This window comes from Oncorhynchus kisutch, linkage group LG14 (assembly GCF_002021735.2).
Source record: "Oncorhynchus kisutch isolate 150728-3 linkage group LG14, Okis_V2, whole genome shotgun sequence".
In the NCBI taxonomy this organism is placed as follows: Eukaryota; Metazoa; Chordata; class Actinopteri; order Salmoniformes; family Salmonidae; genus Oncorhynchus; species Oncorhynchus kisutch.
The window spans coordinates 88,816,545-88,842,195 of NC_034187.2; the positions used below are offsets into that span (position 1 = coordinate 88,816,545).

At 45.5% G+C, this 25,651-nt stretch overlaps 1 protein-coding gene across 2 annotated transcripts in view; it reads left to right on the forward strand.

The window, feature by feature from the left end:
- Positions 1–25,651, forward strand: part of klhl38a (kelch-like family member 38a) — a 40,073-nt gene that overhangs the window by 3,857 nt on the left and 10,565 nt on the right. The window contains exons 2-6 of one of the 2 annotated variants that reach the window (XM_031789148.1): positions 7,778–7,969; positions 23,342–23,546; positions 23,766–23,966; positions 24,071–24,577; positions 24,769–25,032. In XM_031789148.1, the coding sequence (XP_031645008.1) occupies positions 7,779–7,969; positions 23,342–23,546; positions 23,766–23,966; positions 24,071–24,577; positions 24,769–25,032 (1,368 nt within the window). In that variant the 5' untranslated portion in view covers position 7,778. Of the gene's footprint in view, positions 1–7,777; positions 7,970–18,714; positions 23,547–23,765; positions 23,967–24,070; positions 24,578–24,768; positions 25,033–25,651 lie in introns of those variants that run through there. The other variant, XM_020501824.2, reaches the window with a different exon arrangement.

The following is a 25,651-nucleotide window of genomic DNA, read 5'->3' on the forward strand; positions in this document are numbered from 1 at the left end:
GGGGGGAGAGAGAGAGAGAGAGAGAGAGGGGTGGGGAGAGTAGAGAGAGAGAGGGGGGGAGGAGAGGAGAGAGAGAGAGAGACAGAGGGGGAGAGAGAGAGAGAGGGGTAGGGGAGAGAGAGAGAGGGGTAGGGGAGGAGAGAGAGAGAGAGGGGTGGGGGAGTTAGAGAGAGAGGGGGGAGAGGAGAGAGAGAGAGACAGAGGGGGGAGAGAGAGAGAGAGAGGGGTAGGGGAGAGAGAGAGAGGGGTAGGGGGAGAGAGAGAGAGGGGTAGGGGAGAGAGAGAAAAACAACTGGGTCATGTAACAGCTCTGATCCAGTGACGTGGAGATGTGGCCAATTGCTACATGGATCCATTTGGATGATTTAGGAGGCAGAATGGAAATAGAAAGCTGCCTGGCCTTCCTGGCCTCAGCCCGGGACTCAGTGTGTGTCCTAGCAGGGAGTCAGCAGCAACATGGAGAAAGCTGCCTGGCCTTCCCGGCCTCAGCCCGGGACTCAGTGTGTGTCCTAGCAGGGAGTCAGCAGCAACATGGAGAAAGCTGCCTGGCCTTCCTGGCCTCAGCCCGGGACTCAGTGTGTGTCCTAGCAGGGAGTCAGCAGCAACATGGAGAAAGCTGCCTGCCTTCCTGGCCTCAGCCCGGGACTCAGTGTGTGTCCTAGCAGGGAGTCAGCAGCAACATGGACAGTTGTGGTGGTTGTTGGTTTAATTATGGGAATGTTTTTTATGAATGCTCTGTTGAGCCAATGGAACACTAAGAGGAAACTGGTCAGATGTCTGACCAGAGCCTTAGGACCCTGGTCAGAAGTAGTGAGTTAGGACCCTGGTCAGAAGTAGTGAGTTAGGACCCTGGTTAGAGGTACCCTGGTCAGAGGACATTCAGAGACTTGTCCTAAAGCCACTCCTACATTGTCTTGGCTGTGTGCTTAGGCTTCTTCTCGTGTTGGAAGGTGAACCTTCGCCCAGTCTGAGGTCCTGAGTACTCTGGAGCAGATTTTCATCAACGATCTCTCTGTATTTTGCTCCGTTCATCTTTCCCTCGATCCTGGCTTGTCTCCCAGTGCCTGTGGATGAAAGCATACCATCATCACGATGTTGCCACCACCATGCTTCACCATAAGGATGGTGCCAGGGTTCCTCCAGACGTGATGTTGCCACCACCATGCTTCATCATAAGGATGGTGCCAGGGTTCCTCCTGACGTGACGCTTGGCATTGAGGCTAAAGAGTTCAATCTTGGTTTCATCAGACTAAAGACTTGTTTCTCATGGTCTGAGAGTCTTTAGGTGCCTTTTGGCAAACTCTAAACGAGCTGTCATCTGCCTTTTAGCGGGGAGTGGCTTCCGTCTGGCCGCACTACCATAAAGGCCGACCTCATGGCTTGTTTTTTTCTCTGACATGCACTGTCAACTGTGGGACCTTATATAGACAGATACGTGCCTTTCCAAATCATGTCCAATCAATTGAATTTACTACTGGTGGACCCCAAACAAGTTGTAGAAACATCTCAAAGATGATGAATGGAAACAGGATCCAGCTGAGCTCAATTTTGAGTCTCATAGCAAAAGGTCTGAATACTTATTTAAATAAGGTTTTTCTGTTTTACATCTTTTGCAAATTTGCTAACATTTCTAAAAATCTGTTTTGACATTGTCATTATGGCTGTAACGTAACAAAATGTGTAAAAAGTCAAGGGGTCTGAATACTTTCCGAATGCACTGTATCAGGCAGGGTCTGTAAGATCCCTCAGTCTAGAAGTGTATTTCAAACACAGATTCAACTAAAATGACCAGGGAGGTTTTCCAATGCCTTGCATCAAAACGTATTTAGTCTGGGCAAAGATTCAATTAAAAACAGACATTGAATATCCCTTTGAGCATGGTGAAGTTATTAATTACACTTTGGATGGTGTATCAATACACCCAGTCACTACAAAGATACAGGCATCCTTCCTAACTCAGTTGCCGGAGAGGAAGGAAACCGCTCAGGGATTTCACCATAAGGCCAATGGTGACTTTAAAACAGTTACAGAGTTTAATGGCTGTGATAGGAGAAAAGTAGTAGTTACTCCACAATACTAACCTAAATGACAGAGTGAAAAGAAGGAAACCTGTACAGAATAAAAATATTCCAAAACATGCATCTTGTTTTCAACAAGGCACTAAAGTCATACTGCAGAAAATCTGTCTGCATTATGTTATGGGTATACTTGTCATTGGCAAGGACTAGGGAGTTTAAGGATAAAAAGTAACAGAATACAGCTAAACATCCTGACTCAGCAGCTGGAGAAGGAAAACCTGGTTCAGCCTGCTTTCCAACAGACACTGGGAGATGAATTCACCTTTCAGCAGGACAGTAAACTAAAACACAAGGACAAACAAACACTGGAGAAGACAGTGAATGTTCCTGAGTGGTTAAATCAAATCAAATCAAATTTATTTATATAGCCCTTCGTACATCAGCTGATATCTCAAAGTGCTGTACAGAAACCCAGCCTAAAACCCCAAACAGCAAGCAATGCAGGTGTAGAAGCACGGTGGCTAGGAAAAACTCCCTAGAAAGGCCAATACCTAGGAAGAAACCTAGAGAGGAACCAGGCTATGTGGGGTGGCCAGTCCTCTTCTGGCTGTGCCAGGTGGAGATTATAACAGAACATGGCCAAGATGTTCAAATGTTCATAAATGACCAGCATGGTAGTATAATAATAAGGCAGAACAGTTGAAACTGGAGCAGCTGCACAGTCAGGTGGAAGTTGAAACTGGAGCAGCAGCATGGCCAGGTGGACTGGGGACAGCAAGGAGTCATCATGTCAGGTAGTCCTGGGGCATGGTCCTAGGGCTCAGGTCAGTTGAAACTGGAACAGCAGCATGGCCAGGTGGACTGGGGACAGCAAGGAGTCATCATGTCAGGTAGTCCTGGGGCATGGTCCTAGGGCTCAGGTCCTCCGAGAGAGAGAAAGAAAGAGAGAAGGAGAGAATTAGAGAACGCACACTTAGATTCACACAGGACACCGAATAGGACAGGAGAAGTACTCCAGATATAACAAACTGACCCCAACCCCCCGACACATAAACTACTGCAGCATAAATACTGGAGGCTGAGACAGGAGGGGTCAGGAGACACTGTGGCCCCATCCGAGGACACCCCCGGACAGGGCCAAACAGGAAGGATATAACCCCACCCACTTTGCCAAAGCACAGCCCCCACACCACTAGAGGGATATCTTCAACCACCAACTTACCATCCTGAGACAAGGCGGAGTATAGCCCACAAAGATCTCCGCCACGGCACAACCCAAGGGGGGGGCGCCAACCCAGACAGGATGACCACAACAGTGAATCAACCCACTCAGGTGACGCACCTCCTCCGGGGACGGCATGAGAGAGCCCCAGCAAGCCAGTGACTCAGCCCCTGTAATAGGGTTAGAGGCAGAGAATCCCAGTGGAAAGAGGGGAACCGGCCAGGCAGAGACAGCAAGGGCGGTTCGTTGCTCCAGAGCCTTTCCGTTCACCTTCCCACTCCTGGGCCAGACTACACTCAATCATATGACCCACTGAAGAGATGAGTCTTCAGTAAAGACTTAAAGGTTGAGACCGAGTTTGCGTCTCTGACATGGGTAAGCAGACCGTTCCATAAAAATGGAGCTCTATAGGAGAAAGCCCTGCCTCCAGCTGTTTGCTTAGAAATTCAATTAGGGACAATTAGGAGGCCTGCGTCTTGTGACCGTAGCGTACGTGTAGGTATGTACGGCAGGACCAAATCAGAGAGATAGGTAGGAGCAAGCCCATGTAATGCTTTGTAGGTTAGCAGTAAAATCTTGAAATCAGCCCTTGCTTTGACAGGAAGCCAGTGTAGAGAGGCTAGCACTGGAGTAATATGATCACATTTTTTGGTTCTAGTCAGGATTCTAGCAGCCGTATTTAGCACTAACTGAAGTTTATTTAGTGCTTTATCCGGGTAGCCGGAAAAATAGAGCATTGCAGTAGTCTAACCTAGAAGTGACAAAAGCATGGATAAATTTTTCTGCATCATTTTTGGACAGAATGTTTCTGATTTTTGCAATGTTACGTAGATGGAAAAAAGCTGTCCTTGAAATGGTCTTGATATGTTCTTCAAAAGAGAGATCAGGGTCCAGAGTAACGCCGAGGTCCTTCACAGTTTTATTTGAGACGACTGTACAACCATTAAGATTAATTGTCAGATTCAACAGAAGATCTCTTTGTTTCTTGGGACCTAGAACAAGCATCTCTGTTTTGTCCGAGTTTAATAGTAGAAAGTTTGCAGCCATCCACTTCCTTATGTCTGAAACACATGCTTCTAGCGAGGGCAATTTTGGGGCTTCACCATGTTTCATTGAAATGTACAGCTGTGTGTCATCCGCATAGCAGTGAAAGTTTACATTATGTTTTCGAATAACATCCCCAAGAGGTAAAATATATAGTGAAAACAATAGTGGTCCTAAAACGGAACCTTGAGGAACACCGAAATTTACAGTTGATTTGTCAGAGGACAAACCATTCACAGAGACAAACTGATATCTTTCCGACAGATAAGATCTAAACCAGGCCAGAACATGTCCGTGTAGACCAATTTGGGTTTCCAATCTCTCCAAAAGAATGTGGTGATCGATGGTATCAAAAGCAGCACTAAGGTCTAGGAGCACGAGGACAGATGCAGAGCCTCGGTCCGATGCCATTAAAATGTCATTTACCACCTTCACAAGTGCCGTCTCAGTGCTATGATGGGGTCTAAAACCAGACTGAAGCATTTCGTATACATTGTTTGTCTTCAGGAAGGCAGTGAGTTGCTGCGCAACAGCCTTCTCTAAAATTTTTGAGAGGAATGGAAGATTCGATATAGGCCGATAGTTTTTTATATTTTCTGGGTCAAGGTTTGGCTTTTTCAAGAGAGGCTTTATTACTGCCACTTTTAGTGAGTTTGGTACACATCCAGTGGATAGAGAGCCGTTTATTATGTTCAACATAGGAGGGCCAAGCACAGGAAGCAGCTCTTTCAGTAGTTTAGTTGGAATAGGGTCCAGTATGCAGCTTGAAGGTTTAGAGGCCATGATTATTTTCATCATTGTGTCAAGAGATATAGTACTAAAACACTTGAGCGTCTCTCTTGATCCTAGGTCCTGGCAGAGTTGTGCAGACTCAGGACAACTGAGGTTTGGAGGAATACGCAGGTTTAAAGAGGAGTCCGTAATTTGCTTTCTAATAATCATAATCTTTTCCTCAAAGAAGTTCATGAATTTATCACTGCTAAAGTGAAAGTCATCCTCTCTTGGGGAATGCTGCTTTTTAGTTAGCTTTGCGACAGTATCAAAAAGGAATTTCGGATTGTTCTTATTTTCCTCAATTAAGTTAGAAAAATAGGATGATCGAGCAGCAGTAAGGGCTCTACGGTACTGCACGGTACCGTCCTTCCAAGCTAGTCGGAAGACTTCCAGTTTGGTGTGGCGCCATTTCCGTTCCAATTTTCTGGAAGCTTGCTTCAGAGCTCGGGTATTTTCTGTGTACCAGGGAGCTAGTTTCTTATGAGACATTTTTTTTGTTTTTAGGGGTGCAACTGCATCTAGGGTATTGCGCAAGGTTAAATTGAGATCCTCAGTTAGGTGGTTAACTGATTTTTGTCCTCTGGCGTCCTTGGGTAGGCAGAGGGAGTCTGGAAGGGCATCAAGGAATCTTTGTGTTGTCTGTGAATTTATAGCACGACTTTTGATGTTCCTTGGTTGGGGTCTAAGCAGATTATTTGTTGCAATTGCAAACGTAATAAAATAGTGGTCCGATAGTCCAGGATTATGAGGAAAAACATTAAGATCCACCACATTTATTCCATGGGACAAAACTAGGTCCACAGCATATGACTGTGACAGTGAGTGGGTCCAGAGACATGTTGGACAAAACCCACTGAGTCGATGATGGCTCCGAAAGCCTTTTGGAGTGGGTCTGTGGACTGGTCTTGATATGTTCTACAAGGTCCGATAGGAATTCAGGGAACTCAGTGAGAAACGCTGTATATGGCCCAGGAGGCCTGTAAACAGTAGCTATAAAAAGTGATTGAGTAGGCTGCATAGATTTCATGACTAGAAGCTCAAAAGACGAAAATGTCATTTTTTTTTGTAAATTGAAATTTGCTATCGTAAATGTTAGCAACATTTGAGGTGAGGCCTCATTTAAAACAGTAAATTCATCAGGCTTAAGCCATGTTTCAGTCAGGCCAATCACATCAAGATTATGATCAGTGATTAGTTCATTGACTATAATTGCCTTTGAAGTAAGGGATCTAACATTAAGTAGCCCTATTTTGAGATGTGAGGTATCATGATCTCTTTCAGTAATGACAGGAATGGAGGTGGTCTTTATCCTAGTGAGATTGCTAAGGCGAACACCGCCATGTTTAGTTTTGCCCAACCTAGGTCGAGGCACAGACACGGTCTCAATGGTGATAGCTGAGCTGACTACACTGACTGTGCTAATGGCTGGCTCCACTATGCTGGCAGGCTGGCTAACAGCCTGCTGCCTGGCCTGCACCCTATTTCATTGTGGAGCTAGAGGAGTTAGAGCCCTGTCTATGTTGGTAGATAAGATGAGAGCACCCCTCCAGCTAGGATGGAGTCCGTCACTCCTCAGCAGGTCAGGCTTGGTCCTGTTTGTGGGTGAGTCCCAGAAAGAGGGCCAATTATCTACAAATTCTAACTTTTGGGAGGGGCAGAAAACAGTTTTCAACCAGCGATTGAGTTGTGAGACTCTGCTGTAGAGCTCATCACTCCCCCTAACTGGGAGGGGGCCAGAGACAATTACTCGATGCCGACACATCTTTCTAGCTGATATGCACACAGAAGCTATGTTGTGCTTGGTGATTTCTGACTGTTTCATCCTAACATCGTTGGTTACAGTTGACTTAAATCTGCTTGAAAATCTGTGTCAAAACTTGGAAATGAATGTCGCGCAATGGTCAACAACCAACTTGATAGAGCTTGAATATTGTACAAATATAGTACAATCCAGGTGTGCAAATCTCTTAGAGACTCATCCTGAAAGACTCACAGCTGTAATCACTCTTAGAGACTCATCCTGAAAGACTCACAGCTGTAATCACTCTTAGAGACTTATCCTGAAAGACTCACAGCTATAATCACTCTTAGAGACTTATCCTGAAAGACTCACAGCTGTAATCACTCTTAGAGACTTACCCTGAAAGACTCACAGCTATAATCACTCTTAGAGACTTATCCTGAAAGACTCACAGCTGTAATCACTCTTAGAGACTTACCCTGAAAGACTCACAGCTGTAATCACTCTTAGAGACTTACCCTGAAAGACTCACAGCTGTAATCGCTGTCAAAGGTGATTCTACAAAGTATAGACTCGGGGGTGTGAATACCTATGTAAATAAGATATTTCTGTATTTCATTTTCAATCAATTTGCCAACATTTTCTAAAAACGTATTAATTTTATTGTGGGGTGTTTATGTTTGTACGTAGATGGGTGAGAGAAAACATCAATTTCATCTATTTTGAATTCAGGCTGTAACACAACAAACTGTGGATTGGATCCAGTGGTCTGAAGACTTCCTGAAGACACTGTACAGAATGAACTCTTAATGTTTCTATTCATTATTTACATTTATTCATTGTGTGATCTGACTTATATTGACCAAAAATTGACCCCAACTCTGGTAAAATGCTCATACAACCAGTCAAAATAGTTATTCTCTCTCTCCCCCTCCCCATTCTCCCCTTATTCCCCCCCCCCCCCTCTCCCCCCAACAGAATGGCTCTCTGTGAGTCCCTGAAGACCCTCCAGGGGTTCCCGTTTAGAGACCCAGAGCTGTCTTCCCTCCTGCTGTCCCAGCTGAACAGGCTGAGACAGGAGAGGATCCTAACGGACGTGCTGCTCTGTTCAGACAACACAGAGATCCCCTGCCATAGGAACGTACTGGTGTCCTCCAGCCGATACTTCAGGTCAGATACAATACAGTACAAACTCATTGATTCATTATACAGAGAGCAGAAGACAACCCGAATACAGAACCGTACCTAGCACAACTACAGAACCTCACCTAGCAAAACACAAATACAGAACCTCACCTAACATGACTATAGAACCTCACCTAGCACAACACAAATACAGAACCTCACCTAACATGACTACAGAACCTCACCTAGCACAACACAAATACAGAACCTCACCAAACACATAACGACTACAGAACCTCACCTAATACAACTACAGAACCTTATCTGGCACAACATGACTACAGAACCTCACCTAATACAACTACCGAACCTTACCTAGCACAACATGACTACAGAACCTCACCTAATACAACTACAGAACCTCACCTAGCACAACTACAGAACCTTACCTAGCACAACCCGACTACAGAACCTCACCTAGCACAACCCGACTACAGAACCTCACCTAGCACAACGACTACAGAACCTCACCTAGCATGACTACAGAACCTCACCTAATACAACTACAGAACCTCACCTAGCACGACTACAAAACCTCACCTAGCACAACCCGACTACAGAACCTCACCTAGCACAACACGACTACAGAACCTCACCTAGCACAACACGACTACAGAACCTCACCTAATACAACTACAGAACCTTACCTAGCACAACACAACTACAGAACCTCAACAAGCACAACACGACTACAGAACCTCACCTAGCACAACATGACTACAGAACCTCACCTAAACACAACTACAGAACCTCACCTAACATGACTACAGAACCTCACCTAGCACAACACGAGTACAGAACCTCACCTAACATGACTACAGAACCTCACCTAGCACAACACGACTACAGAACCTCACCAACACAACTACAGAACCTCATCTAGCACAACACGACTATAGAACCTTACCTAACATAACTAAAGAACCTCTCCTAGCACAACACAACTACAGAACCTCACCAAACACATAACGACTACAGAACCTCACCTAATACAACTACAGAACCTTATCTGGCACAACACGACTACAGAACCTCACCTAATACAACTACAGAACCTCACCTAGCACAACTACAGAACCTTACCTAGCACAACCCGACTACAGAACCTCACCTAGCACAACCCGACTACAGAACCTCACCTAGCACAACGACTACAGAACCTCACCTAGCATGACTACAGAACCTCACCTAATACAACTACAGAACCTCACCTAGCACGACTACAGAACCTCACCTAGCACAACCCGACTACAGAACCTCACCTAGCACAACACGACTACAGAACCTCACCTAGCACAACACGACTACAGAACCTCACCTAATACAACTACAGAACCTTACCTAGCACAACACAACTACAGAACCTCAACAAGCACAACACGACTACAGAACCTCACCTAGCACAACATGACTACAGAACCTCACCTAAACACAACTACAGAACCTCACCTAACATGACTACAGAACCTCACCTAGCACAACACGAGTACAGAACCTCACCTAACATGACTACAGAACCTCACCTAGCACAACACGACTACAGAACCTCACCAACACAACTACAGAACCTCATCTAGCACAACACGACTATAGAACCTTACCTAACATAACTAAAGAACCTCTCCTAGCACAACACAACTACAGAACCTCACCAAACACATAACGACTACAGATCCTCACCTAAAACAATTACATAACCTTACCCAGCACAACACAACTACAGGACCTCACCAAACACGACTACAGAACCTCATCTAGCACAACACGACTATAGAACCTTACCTAACACAAGACGACTACAGAATCTCACCTAACACAAGACGACTACAAAACCTCACCTAGCACAACACGACTACAGACCCTCACCAAACACAACATGACTACAGAAGCTCATCTAGCATGACTACAGAACCTCACCTAGCACACACGACTACAGACCCTCACCAAACACAACATGACTACAGAACCTCATCTAGCACAACACGACTACAGAACCTCACCTAGCACACACGACTACATAACCTCACCAAACACAACACGGCTACAGAACCTCACCTAGCACAACACGACTACAGAACCTCACCAAACACAAGACGACTACAGAACCTCACCTAACACAAGACGACTACAGAACCTCACCTAACATAACACAACTACAGAACCGCACATAACGACTACAGAACCTCACCTAGCACAACACGACTACAGAACCTCACCAAACACAACATGACTACAGAACCTAACACAACACAACCTCACCTAGAACAAGACAACATTATACAGAGACGACCACATTTTCGTTAATACACCAGGCTAGGAGCAGAGCAGGTGTTTTGAAAAGTGGGTATACTGTAGGAGGGTACAGTACAATGTACAGGACAATGTACATGAGGTGCATGCATGTACCGATAGGACTCATGAGGTGCATGCATGTACCAATAGGACTCATGAGGTGCATGCATGTACCGATATGACTCATGAGGTGCATGCATGTACCCATAGGACTCATGAGGTGCATGCATGTACCGATAGGACTCATAAGGTGCATGCATGTACCCATAGGACTCATGAGGTGCATGCATGTACCGATAGGACTCATGAGGTGCATGCATGTACCCATAGGACTCATGAGGTGCATGCATGTACCGATAGGACTCATGACGTGCATGCATGTACCCATATGACTCATGAGGTGCATGCATGTACCGATAGGACTCATGAGGTGCATGCATGTACCAATAGGACTCATGAGGTGCATGCATGTACCGATATGACTCATGAGGTGCATGCATGTACCCATAGGACTCATGAGGTGCATGCATGTACCGATAGGACTCATGAGGTGCATGCATGTACCGATAGGACTCATGAGGTGTGAGTTGCTCTGTTTGTAGAAACCAGACTGTGGTTATATGTAGAAACCAGACTGTGGTTATATGTAGAAACCAGACTGTGGTTATATTTTTCCTATTTTGTTGCCTTACAACCTGGAATAAACATTTTTTTTTGGGGGGGGGGGGGTTGTATCATTTGATTTACACAACATGCCAACCACTTTGAAGATGCAAAATGTGTTTTTATTGTGAAACATACAAGAAATAATAAAATATTAAATAAAAACTTGAGCGTTCATAACTATTCATCCCCCAAAGTCAATACTTTGTAGAGCCACCTTTTGCAGCAATTACAGCTGCAAGTCTCTTGGGGTATGTCTCTATAAGCTTGGCACATCTAGCCACTGGGATTTTTACCCATTTTTCATGGCAATACTGCTCCAGCTCCTTCAAGTTGGATGGGTTCCGCTGGTGTACAGCAATCTTTAAGTCATACCACAGATTCTCAATTGGATTGAGGTCTGGGCTTTGACTAGGCCATTCCAAGACATGTAAATGTTTCCCCTTAAACCACTTGAGTGTTGCTTCAGCAGTATGCTTAGGGTCATTGTCCTGCTGGAAGGTGAACCTCCGTCCCAGTCTTCAGCAGTATTGTAACGGCTTTCCTCTTCCTCTTCTGAGGAGGAGTAGCAAGGATCGGACCAATACGCAGCGTGGCCATGCTACTTTAATAATAACGGAACACGACTCAAAAATAACAAAGTGAATGGAAACGAAAACCGAAACAGTCCTGAATGGTGACACAAACAACAAAACAGGAACAAACACCCACCACTCAAGGGTGAAAACAGGCTGCCTAAGTATGGTTCTCAATCAGGGACAACGATTGACAACTGCCTCTGATACCAGGCCAAACACAGAAATACCAAATCATAGAAAAAAGAACAGACTTCCCACCCAACTCACACCCTGACCATACTAAAACAAAGACATCACAAAGGAACTTAGGTCAGAACGTGACAAGTAGGCTTAGGGTCATTGACCTGCTGGAAGGTGAACCTCCGTCCCAGTATCAAGTCTCTTGAAGACTGAAACAGGTTTCCCTTAAGAAATTCCCTGTATTTAGCGCCATCCATCATTCCTTCAATTCTGACCAGTTTCCCAGTCCCTGCCGATGAAAAACATACCCACCACATGATGCTGCCACCACGCTTCAAAGTGGCGATGGTATCCTCGGGGTGATGAGAGGTGTTGGGTTTGTGCCAGACATAATTTTCCTTGATGGCCAAAAAGCTCAATTTTAGTCTTATCCAACCAGAGTACCTTCTTCCATATGTTTGGGGAGTCTCCCACATGCCTTTTGGTGAACACCAAACGTGTTTGCTTATTTTCTTCTTTAAGCAATGACTTTTTTTCTGGCCACTCTTCCATAAAGCCCAGCTCTGTGGAGTGTACGGCTTCAAGTGGTCCTATGGACAGATACTCCAGTCTCTTCTGTGGAGCTTTGCAGCTCCTTCAGGGTTATCTTTGGTCTCTTTGTTGCCTCTCTGATTAATGCCCTCTTTGCCTGGTTTGTGAGTTTTGGTGGGTGGCCCTCTCTTGGCAGGTATGTTGTGGTGCCATGTTCTTTAAATTTTTTTATAATGGATTTAATGGTGCTCCCTGGGATGTTCAAAGTTTCTGATATTTTTCTATAACCCAAACCTGATCAGTACTTCTCCACAACTTTGTCCCTGACCTGTTTGGAGCACTCCTTGGTCTTCATGGTGCCGCTTGCTTGGTGGTTCCCCTTGCTTGGTGGTGCCCCTTGCTTAGTGGTGCTGCAGAACAGAACAGGTGTATATACACTGAGATCATGTGACAAATCATGTGACACTTAGATTGCACACAGGTGGACTTTATTTACTACAGAAATCTCTGAAACTGGAAACACTTATCTCCCTCACTAGCTTTAAGCACCAACTGTCAGAGCAGCTCACAGATTACTGCACCTGTACATAGCCCACCTATAATTTAGCCCAAACAACTACCTCTTTCCCAACTGTATTTAATTTTTATTTATTTATTTATGTTGCTCCTTTGCACCCCATTATTTTTATTTCTACTTTGCACATTCTTCCATTGCAAAACTACCATTCCAGTGTTTTACTTGCTATATTGTACTTACTTTGCCACCATGGCCTTTTTTGCCTTTACCTCCCTTCTCACCTCATTTGCTCACATCGTATATATACTTGTTTATACTGTATTATTGACTGTATGTTTGTTTTACTCCATGTGTAACTCTGTGTCGTTGTATCTGTCGAACTGCTTTGCTTTATCTTGGCCAGGTCGCAATTGTAAATGAGAACTTGTTCTCAACTTGCCTACCTGGTTAAATAAAGGTAAAATAAAATAAATAAATACAATTTAACTAATTATGTGACTTCTGAAGGTAATTGGTTCTCCAGATCTTATTTAGGAGCTTCATAGTAAATGGGGTGAATATATATGAACGCACCACTTTTCAGTTTTTATTATTTCAAAAAGTTTTTTTTTTTCATTTCACTTCATCAATTTGGACTTTTTTGTGCATGTCCATTACATGAAATGCAAATACAAATCTATTTAAATTACAGTTTGTAATGCAACAAAATAGGAGAAATGCCAAGGGGGGTGAATACTTTTGCAAGGCACTGTAGAAACCAAACTGAGTTATATGTAGAAACCAGACTGTGGTTATATGTAGAAACCAGACTGTGGTTATATGTAGAAGTTCAAGATGGCGGTCAATCACCCTCGGTCTGGGGCTCCATGCAAGATCTCACCTCGTGGGGCATCAATGATCATGAGGAAGGTGAGGGATCAGCCCAGAACTACACGGCAGGACCTGGTCAATGACCTGAAGAGAGCTGGGACCACAGTCTCAAAGAAAACCATTAATAACACACTACGCCGTCATGTATTAAAATCCTGCAGCTCACGCAAGGTCCCTCTGCTCAAGCCAGCGCATGTCCAGGCCCGTCTGAAGTTTTCCAATGAACATCTGGATAATCCAGAGGAGGAATGGGAGAAGGTCATGTGGTCTGATGAGACAAAAATATATATTTTTGGTCTAAACTCCACTCGCCGTGTTTGGATAAAGAAGAAGGATGAGTACAACCCCAAGAACACCATCCCAACCGTGAAGCATGGAGGTGGAAACATCATTCTTTGGGGATGCTTTTCTGCAAAGGGGACAGGACGACTGCACTGTATTGAGGGGAGGATGGATGGGGCCATGTATCGCGAGATCTTGGCCAACAACCTCCTTCCCTCAGTAACATGAGCCTAAAGGAAACAAAGATGCAAACTTTAGAAGTTGAATTGGACCAGCAAGAAAACAGAATTGAGACAAAACAAGATGAGGATACTGTCCTTACCGGAAGACAAGGAAAAAGGAGACCTTTCCAGCTACGTGGTCCAGCTGATATCAGAGGAACTTGGCGTGGGTATAAAACCAGTAGATCTGGAACGATGCCAGAGGATTTGGCGGGAAACAGAATATATCTTTGCATGGTTTCAAACTATCAGACCAAAATCAACATTCGGAATGCACAAGAAAGAGACGAAAATGTGCAAATAAATTCTATAAAAATTATACAACGTGATTTTCTGGATTTTTCAATCATTTTGTCTGTCATAGTTGAAGTGTACCTATGATGAAAATTACAGGCCTCTCATCTTTTTAAGTGGGAGAACTTGCACAATTGATGGCTGACTAAATACTTTTTTGCCCCACTGTATGTATTCAGAATCCCCGAGCTGACAAGATACAAATCTGTTGTTCTGAGCAAGGTAGTTAACCCACTGTTCCCCTGAACAAGGCAGTTAACCCACTGTTCCCCTGAACAAGGCAGTTAACCCACTGTTCCCCTGAACAAGGCAGTTAACCCACTGTTCCCCTGAACATGATAGTTAACCCACTGTTCCCCCTGAACAAGATAGTTAACCCACTGTTCCTAGGCTGTCATTGTAAATAAGAATTTGTTCTTAACTGACTTGCCTAGTTAAATAAAGGTTAAAAAAGAATAATAAGTATTCAGACCCTTTACTCAGTACTTTGTTGAAGCACCTTTGGCAGCGATTACAGCCTTGAGTCTTAAGTATGATGCTACAAGCTTGGCACACCTGTATTTGGGTAGTTTCTCCCATTCTTCTCTTGAAGATCCTCTCAAGCTCTGTCAGGTTGGATGAGGAGCGTCACTGCACAGCTATTTTCAGATCTCTCAAGAGATGTTTGATCGGGTTCAAGTCCGGGCTCTGGCTGGGCCACTCAAAGACATTCAGAGAAATGTTCCAAAGCCACTCCTGCGTTGTGTGCTTAGGGTCGTTGTCCTTTTGGAAGGTGAACCCTCGCCCCATTCTGAGGTCCCGAGCATTCTGGAGCAGGTTGTCATCAAGAATCTCTCTGTCCTTTGCTCTGTTCATTTTTGCCTCAATCCTGACTAGTCTCCCAGTCCCTGCCACTGAAAAACATCCCCACAGCATGATGCTGCCATCACCATGCTTCGCCGGAGGGATGGTGCCAGGTTTGTGAGAGTCTTTAGGTGCCTTTTGGCAAACTCCAAGCGGGCTGTCGTGTGCCTTTGCTGAGGAATGTCTATGGCCACTCTACCATAAAGGCCTGATTGGTGGACTGCTGCAGAGATGGTTGTCCTTCTGGAAGGTTCTTCCATCTCCACAAAGGAACTCTGTAGCTCTGTCAAAGTGACCATCAGGCTCTTGGTCACCTCCCTGACCAAGGCCATTCTCCCCTGATTGCCCAGTTTGGCCGGGCGGCCAGCTCCAGGAAGAGTCTTGGTGGTTCCAAACTTCTTCCATTTAAGAATGGTGGAGGCCACTGTGTTCTTGGGGACCTTCAATGTTGCAGACATTTTTGGGTACCCTTCACCAGCTCTGTGCCTCGACACTATTCTGTCTCAGAGCTCTACGGACAATTCCTTCCACCTCATGGCTTGGTTTTTGCTGACATGTTCCATCAACTGTGGGACCTTATATAGACAGGTGTGTGCCTTTCCACATCATGTCCAATCAATTGAACTTACCACAGGTGGACTCCAATAAAGTTGTAGAAACATCTCAAGCATGATCAATGGACACAGGATACACCTGAGCTCAATTTCGAGTCTCATAGCAAAGGGTCTGTATACTTATGTAAATAAGGTATTTCTGTTTTTCTTTCTAAAAACATGTTTTCGCTTTGTTGTTATGAGGTATTGTGATGTCATTATGGGGTATTGTGATGTCGTTATGGGGTATTGTGATGTCATTATGGGGTATTGTGATGTCATTACAGGGTATTGTGATGTCATTATGGGGTATTGTGATGTCGTTATGGGGTATTGTGATGTCATTATGGGGTATTGTGATGTCATTACGGGGTATTGTGATGTCATTATGGGGTATTGTGTGTATAATGAGATAAAAATCAAGACTTTAATCAGTTTTAGAATACGGCTGTAACGTAACAAAATATATAAAAGGGAAAGGGTCTGAATGCTCTGTATAGTATTATTAAATCACAAGGTATTACAACCACAATACTTACCATGCCTTTATTTCCCCTTTATTTAACCAGGTAGGCCAGTTGAGAACAAGTTCTCATTTGCAACTGTGACCTGGCCAAGATAAAGCAAAGCAGTGTGACAAAAACAACAACACAGAGTTACACATGGAATAAACAAACATACAGTCAATAATACAGTAGAACAAAAGAAAACAATAAGTCTATATACAGTGAGTGCAAATGAGGTAAGATAAGGGAGTTAATGCAATAACTGAAGAGAAGAGAAGTAGTTGGTGAACCAGGCGATGCAATCATTTGAGAAACCAAGGCTGTCGAGTCTGCCGAAGAGGATGTGGTGATTGACAGAGTCGAAAGCCTTGGCCAGGTCAATGAAAAGTACATTTCTTCGCTACATTTTTTTGCAGATTTACTTTAGTGCCTTATTTGCAAACAGTATTCATGTTTTGGAATATTTTTATTCTGTACAGGCCTCCTTCTTTTCACTCTGTCATTTAGGTTAGTATTGTGGAGTAACTATAATGTTGTTGATCCATCCTCAGTTTTCTCCTGTCACAGCCATTAAACTCTGTAACTGTTTTAAAGTCACCATTGGCCTCGTGGTGAAATCCCTGAGCAGTTTCCTTCCTCTCCGGTAATTGAGTTAGGAAGGACGCCTGTAGCTTTGTAGTGACTGGGTGTATTGATACACCATCCAAAGTGTAATTAATAACTTCACCATGCTCAAAGGGATATTCAATGTCTGTTTTTAATTTGTACCCATCTACCAATAGGTGCCCTTCTCTGTGAGGCATTGGAAAACCTCCCTGGTCTTTGTGGTTGAAATGTAATTCTCTATTGAGGAACCAACCAGATAATTGTATGTGTGGGGTACAGAGATGAGATCATCATTCAAAAATCATGTTAAATACTATTACTGGTGATTCCATCTTATTATGTGACTTGTTAAGCTAAATTGTACTCCTGAAATTATTTAGACTTGCCATAACAAAGGGGTTGAATACTTACTGACTGAAGACATTTCAGCTTTTCATTTTTAATTCATTTGTAAACATTTCTTTAAACATAATTCCACTTTAACATTATGGGGTATTGTGTGTAGGCCAGTGACAATTTAACCCATTTTAAATTCAGGCTGTAGTACGTACAACAAATGCAGAAAATGTCAAAGGGGTGTGAATACTGTCTTTAAAGCACAGTAAGTGGCCGTCCTTCTCCAATGTATTGTCATGTGTATGAATATACATAATCTCTAGGCTTTTGGTACATTAGGAGACGAGTTGGACCTTAAAAGCCCTAAAACAGTACAAGTGAAGAATTAGGTACGCTGCTTTGTTTTTTGTGTGTTCTCTGTTAAAACGGCCACATGCTCTATACATGTGATGTATACAATAACTATGTATGTATACATGATCCTACCATTCAATGGGATGTCCGCTGCCCTCATCTCTTAAAAGGTTTGATCAGGTTCTTCAGTGATAGACGGAACAGACTAGGTTAACTTTGATCTTACACAAATAAAACAAAATCAAGAAGTCTAACTAACTACATGGTTTGTGCATATGGGCTCCATCAACCTAAAGAGATGGTCAACCAATGTGTTTTTTTTTGATACATGGAGAGGTTGGAGAGGCTATGCTGCCACCTACTGTGGCTATGCTGCCATAACCCTTCAGTTACTGGCCCAATGCTCTAACCCCTGGGGTACCTGCCGTCCCTACATTCTAACCACTGGGGTACCTGCCGTCCCTACACTCTAACCACTAGGGTACCTGCCGTCCCTACACTCTAACCACTAGGGTACCTGCCGTCCCTACACTCTAACCCCTGGGGTACCTGCCGTCCCTACATTCTAACCACTGGGGTACCTGCCGTCCCTACATTCTAACCACTGGGGTACCTGCCGTCCCTACACTCTAACCACTGGGGTACCTGCCGTCCCTACATTCTAACCACTGGGGTACCTGCCGTCCCTACACTCTAACCACTGGGGTACCTGCCGTCCCTACACTCTAACCACTGGGGTACCTGCCATCCCTACACTCTAACCACTGGGGTACCTGCCATCCCTACACTCTAACCACTAGGCTACCTGCCTCCCCTTACACTCGAACCACTAGGCTACCTGCCTCCCCTTACACTCTAACCACTAGGCTACCTGCCTCCCCTTACACTCTAACCACTAGGCTACCTGCCTCCCCTTACACTCTAACCACTGGGGTACCTGCCTCCCCTTACACTCTAACCACTAGGCTACCTGCCTCCCCTTACACTCGAACCACTAGGCTACCTGCCTCCCCTTACACTCTAACCACTAGGCTACCTGCCTCCCCTTACACTCTAACCACTCGGCTACCTGCCTCCCCTTACACTCAGGACAGTAGTGAGACAGGACAGTAGTGAGAACAGGTGGGTCTAGACAGTACAGTAGTGAGAACAGGTGGGTCTAGACAGGACAGTAGTGAGAACAGGTGGGTCTAGACAGGACAGTAGTGAGAACAGGTGGGTCTAGACAGGACAGTAGTGAGACAGGACAGTAGTGAGAACAGGTGGGTCTAGACAGGACAGTAGTGAGAACAGGTGGGTCTAGACAGGACAGTAGTGAGAACAGGTGGGTCTAGACAGGACAGTGGTGAGAACAGGTGGGTCTAGACAGGACAGTAGTGAGAACAGGTGGGTCTAGACAGGACAGTAGTGAGAACAGGTGGGTCTAGACAGGACAGTAGTGAGAACAGGTGGGTCTAGACAGGACAGTAGTGAGAACAGGTGGGTCTAGACAGGACAGTAGTGAGAACAGGTGGGTCTAGACAGGACAGTAGTGAGAACAGGTGGGTCTAGACAGGACAGTAGTGAGAACAGGTGGGTCTAGACAGGACAGTAGTGAGAACAGGTGGGTCTAGACAGGACAGTAGTGAGAACAGGTGGGTCTAGACAGGACAGTAGTGAGAACAGGTGGGTCTAGACAGGACAGTAGTGAGAACAGGTGGGTCTAGACAGGACAGTAGTGAGAACAGGTGGGTCTAGACAGGACAGTAGTGAGAACAGGTGGGTCTAGACAGGACAGTGGTGAGAACAGGTGGGTCTAGACAGGACAGTAGTGAGAACAGGTGGGTCTAGACAGGACAGTAGTGAGAACAGGTGGGTCTAGACAGGACAGTAGTGAGACCAGGTGGGTCTAGACAGGACAGTAGTGAGACAGGACAGTAGTGAGAACAGGTGGGTCTAGACAGGACAGTAGTGAGAACAGGTGGGTCTAGACAGGACAGTAGTGAGAACAGGTGGGTCTAGACAGGACAGTAGTGAGAACAGGTGGGTCTAGACAGGACAGTAGTGAGAACAGGTGGGTCTAGACAGGAGTGATGTACACATATTTAGCAGATGTTATTGCGAGTGTAGTGAAATGCTTGTGTTGTTGATGTTTGTGTGCCTCTGTGTGTTGTCTTTTCTTTTTTTTTTTACTCAGAGCCATGTTCTGCAGTAACTTGTCATGTCTATTCCTCAGGGCCATGTTCTGCAGTAACTTGTCATGTCTGTTCCTCAGGGCCATGTTCTGCAGTAACTTGTCATGTCTATTTCTCAGGGCCATGTTCTGCAGTAACTTGTCATGTCTGTTCCTCAGGGCCATGTTCTGCAGTAACTTGTCATGTCTATTCCTCAGGGCCATGTTCTGCAGTAACTCAGGGCCATGTTCTGCAGTAACTTGGCATGTCTGTTCCTCAGGGCCATGTTCTGCAGTAACTTGTCATGTCTGTTCCTCAGGGCCATGTTCTGCAGTAACTTGTCATGTCTATTCCTTAGGGCCATGTTCTGCAGTAACTCAGGGCCATGTTATGCAGTAACTTGTCATGTCTATTCCTCAGGGCCATGTTCTGTAGTAACTTGTCATGTCAGTTCCTCAGGGCCATGTTCTGCAGTAACTCAGGGCCATGTTCTGCAGTAACTTGTCATGTCTATTCCTCAGGGCCATGTTCTGCAGTAACTTGTCATGTCTGTTCCTCAGGGCCATGTTCTGCAGTAACTCAGGGCCATGTTCTGCAGTAACTTGTCATGTCTATTCCTCAGGGCCATGTTCTGCAGTAACTCAGGGCCATGTTCTGCAGTAACTCAGGGCCATGTTCTGCAGTAACTCAGGGCCATGTTCTGCAGTAACTCAGGGCCATGTTCTGCAGTAACTTGTCATGTCTATTCCTCAGGGCCATGTTCTGCAGTAACTCAGGGCCATGTTCTGCAGTAACTTGTCATGTCTATTCCTCAGGGCCATGTTCTGCAGTAACTTGTCATGTCTATTCCTCAGGGCCATGTTCTGCAGTAACTCAGGGCCATGTTCTGCAGTAACTCAGAGCCATGTTCTGCAGTAACTTGTCATGTCTATTCCTCAGGGCCATGTTCTGCAGTAACTTGTCATGTCTGTTCCTCAGGGCCATGTTCTGCAGTAACTCAGGGCCATGTTCTGCAGTAACTTGTCATGTCTATTCCTCAGGGCCATGTTCTGCAGTAACTCAGGGCCATGTTCTGCAGTAACTCAGGGCCATGTTCTGCAGTAACTCAGGGCCATGTTCTGCAGTAACTCAGGGCCATGTTCTGCAGTAACTCAGGGCCATGTTCTGCAGTAACTTGTCATGTCTATTCCTCAGGGCCATGTTCTGCAGTAACTCAGGGCCATGTTCTGCAGTAACTTGTCATGTCTATTCCTCAGGGCCATGTTCTGCAGTAACTTGTCATGTCTATTCCTCAGGGCCATGTTCTGCAGTAACTCAGGGCCATGTTCTGCAGTAACTCAGAGCCATGTTCTGCAGTAACTTGTCATGTCTATTCCTCAGGGCCATGTTCTGCAGTAACTTGTCATGTCTGTTCCTCAGGGCCATGTTCTGCAGTAACTCAGGGCCATGTTCTGCAGTAACTTGTCATGTCTATTCCTCAGGGCCATGTTCAGCAGTAACTCAGGGCCATGTTCTGCAGTAACTCAGAGCCATGTTCTGCAGTAACTTGTCATGTCTATTCCTCAGGGCCATGTTCTGCAGTAACTTGTCATGTCTATTCCTCAGGGCCATGTTCTGCAGTAACTCAGGGCCATGTTCTGCAGTAACTTGTCATGTCTATTCCTCAGGGCCATGTTCTGCAGTAACTCAGGGCCATGTTATGCAGTAACTTGTCATGTCTATTCCTCAGGGCCATGTTCTGTAGTAACTTGTCATGTCTATTCCTCAGGGCCATGTTCTGCAGTAACTCAGGGCCATGTTCTGCAGTAACTTGTCATGTCTATTCCTCAGGGCCATGTTCTGCAGTAACTCAGGGCCATGTTCTGCAGTAACTCAGAGCCATGTTCTGCAGTAACTTGTCATGTCTATTCCTCAGGGCCATGTTCTGCAGTAACTCAGGGCCATGTTCTGCAGTAACTCAGGGCCATGTTCTGCAGTAACTCAGGGCCATGTTCTGCAGTAACTTGTCATGTCTATTCCTCAGGGCCATGTTCTGCAGTAACTCAGGGCCATGTTCTGCAGTAACTTGTCATGTCTATTCCTCAGGGCCATGTTCTGCAGTAACTTGTCATGTCTATTCCTCAGGGCCATGTTCTGCAGTAACTCAGGGCCATGTTCTGCAGTAACTCAGAGCCATGTTCTGCAGTAACTTGTCATGTCTATTCCTCAGGGCCATGTTCTGCAGTAACTTGTCATGTCTGTTCCTCAGGGCCATGTTCTGCAGTAACTCAGGGCCATGTTCTGCAGTAACTTGTCATGTCTATTCCTCAGGGCCATGTTCTGCAGTAACTCAGGGCCATGTTCTGCAGTAACTCAGAGCCATGTTCTGCAGTAACTTGTCATGTCTATTCCTCAGGGCCATGTTCTGCAGTAACTTGTCATGTCTGTTCCTCAGGGCCATGTTCTGCAGTAACTTGTCATGTCTATTCCTCAGGGCCATGTTCTGCAGTAACTCAGGGCCATGTTCTGCAGTAACTTGTCATGTCTGTTCCTCAGGGCCATGTTCTGCAGTAACTTGTCATGTCTATTCCTCAGGGCCATGTTCTGCAGTAACTCAGGGCCATGTTCTGCAGTAACTTGTCATGTCTATTCCTCAGGGCCATGTTCTGCAGTAACTCAGGGCCATGTTATGCAGTAACTTGTCATGTCTATTCCTCAGGGCCATGTTCTGTAGTAACTTGTCATGTCTATTCCTCAGGGCCATGTTCTGCAGTAACTCAGGGCCATGTTCTGCAGTAACTTGTCATGTCTGTTCCTCAGGGCCATGTTCTGCAGTAACTCAGGGCCATGTTCTGCAGTAACTTGTCAAGTCTATTCCTCAGGGCCATGTTCTGCAGTAACTTGTCATGTCTATTCCTCAGGGCCATGTTCTGCAGTAACTTGTCATGTCTATTCCTCAGGGCCATGTTCTGCAGTAACTTGTCATGTCTATTCCTCAGGGCCATGTTCTGCAGTAACTTGTCATGTCTATTCCTCAGGGCCATATTCTGCAGTAACTTGTCATGTCTATTCCTCAGGGCCATGTTCTGCAGTAACTCAGGGCCATGTTCTGCAGTAACTTGTCATGTCTATTCCTCAGGGCCATGTTCTGCAGTAACTCAGGGCCATGTTATGCAGTAACTTGTCATGTCTATTCCTCAGGGCCATGTTCTGTAGTAACTTGTCATGTCTATTCCTCAGGGCCATGTTCTGCAGTAACTCACGGCCATGTTCTGCAGTAACTTGTCATGTCTGTTCCTCAGGGCCATGTTCTGCAGTAACTCAGGGCCATGTTCTGCAGTAACTTGTCAAGTCTATTCCTCAGGGCCATGTTCTGCAGTAACTTGTCATGTCTATTCCTCAGGGCCATGTTCTGCAGTAACTTGTCATGTCTATTCCTCAGGGCCATGTTCTGCAGTAACTTGTCATGTCTATTCCTCAGGGCCATGTTCTGCAGTAACTTGTCATGTCTATTCCTCAGGGCCATATTCTGCAGTAACTTGTCATGTATATTCCTCAGGGCCATGTTCTGCAGTAACTTTGTAGAGAGCAGACAGGGGCGTGTGGATCTGAAGGGTATCTCCCCTGACGTGCTCAGTGGCATAGTGGACTATGTGTATACAGGAGCCATCACCATCAGCATGGACATAGTGCTGCCTCTAATGCAGGCTGCCTCTATGCTGCACTATGGACGGCTGTTTGAGGCCTGCTCCACCTTCCTTCAGGTGACTACAGATGACTACAGATAGCTTTGTTGCTAACTCTGGGACTGTTAGATTGATTTTGAAACTGCAGCATTGAATGATGTGATTGTGAATCAGTCCCTTTGCAAAATAGACTTTTGTCTCAATGGGACTTTCCTGCTTAAATAAAAGGTTCAATTAAATACAAATTAATAATAATGTGCACACACACGGTCTTTGTTCAATTATAATATATTTCAGGAGCAGCTGAGCCCAGACAACTGTCTCAGTATGATCAGGTTGTCTGAGATCCTCCACTGTGACAGTCTGAAGGAGAAGGCTAAGGAGATGGCCGTGAGGAGCTTCTCAGACGTAGCTGCCTCCGAAGACTTCTGTGAGCTCTCCTTACCGGAGCTTATGTGTTACCTGGAGGATGACCGACTGTGTGCAGAGGAGGAGCAGGTGATATGAGATGAGTAAAGAAGAGATGTGAAAAAATAGGATTAGATAAAAAATTATGTTGTTTCTAACATGGGGAGGTTAGTACTAAAAGTCCAATTTCGCAGGTGTTTGAGACCCTCCTGGCGTGGATCCACCACGACCCATTCTCCCGTCGCGGCGCCATCCACGACCTCTTCAAGAAGGTGCGCCTGCGCTACATCCACCCCACCTACCTGTTCCAGTTCATCGCCAACGACCCGCTAGTGCAGTCCTCCACGCTCTGCACTGAGATCATTGAGTCTGTCCGTCGCCTCATGCTCTCGGTCAGTGCCAAGTGCGGTCGTGAGCTGAAGCCCCTCTGGACCACACCGCGCCGCTACACCTGCCGAGAGACGCTCGTTGTGGTCGGCGGGCGCAAGAATAATGAGCAGACATCCCGGGAAGCCCTGCTCTATGATGAGAGGACACAGCGCTGGCAGTGGCTGGCCAAGCTGCCCCTGCGACTCTACAAGGCCTCCTACGTCTGTATCCACAGCATCCTGTATGTGGTGGGGGGGCTAAGCCTCAGCATGGCCTCAGGAGACAGCTCTGTGTCTGCCACCGTCTACACCCTCTCCCTCAAGACCAACCAGGTATGAAGGGGCTAGCATACCCACAGCACTGACGGTTTGTCCAGAAAATAGGTATTTTTAAATTAGATTTTATTGTGCCGATGGATAATTATTTTGTATTGTGTATTTATGAAAATGGTACATTTCAACCTTAGCTGCCATTGATACCATGTAATACTGCCTTATTGAAACCCGCATGTCTCTGTGACCAGTGGAGGACGGCTGAGCCCATGTTGGAGCCACGCTACGCCCATCAGAGTGTCTCGTATCTCCACTTCATCTTTGTCCTGGGGGGGATCGGAGTTGACAAACAGATCTCCAACTCCGTGGAGAGGTACAACAGTATGTTTAACCAATGGGAGGCCATGGCTCCTCTCCCCAGCGCCGTGCTGCACCCCGCCGTCGCCGCCAACGACCAGAGGGTCTATGTGTTCGGAGGGGAGGACGCCATGCAGAACCCTGTCAGGGAGATACAGGTAACCATCAGTCAATCAATCAACCCACCAATCAATCAACCAACCCACCAATCAATCAACCCACCAATCAATCAACCAACCCACCAATCAATCAACCAAACAACCCACCAATCAATCAACCAACCCACCAATCAATCAACCCACCCACCAATCAATCAACCAAACAACCCACCAATCAATCAACCAACCCACCAATCAATCAACCAACCCACCAATCTATCAACCAATCAATCAACCAACCAATCCATCCAGAACAGAAACAGTTTAAACAAAGAAGGGAGGAGACAATTCCTTTAGCGTGTATTATGCTAATAGCCTGACAGATGGTTGATGGATATTAATCTTTGATATCATTGACCAGAGGTGGAGAGAGTGGTGAGGTGAAGAAAATAAAAAATGATGGGGCCCGTAGTTTTTCCTGATTTGGTGACCTAACCAGGTAAAACTCTGGACCGTATACGGTATGACGCGACTAATCCGTTTGTAAAAAAGGTTTCATCATTTTTCTAATCAGGTCACATGGTTTTGAAAAACTCCTGGCCTTGGGGAGGATGAAAACCCTGTCAAACTGCAGCTACCCTCAAATCAAATCAAATTATATGTCACATACACATGGTTA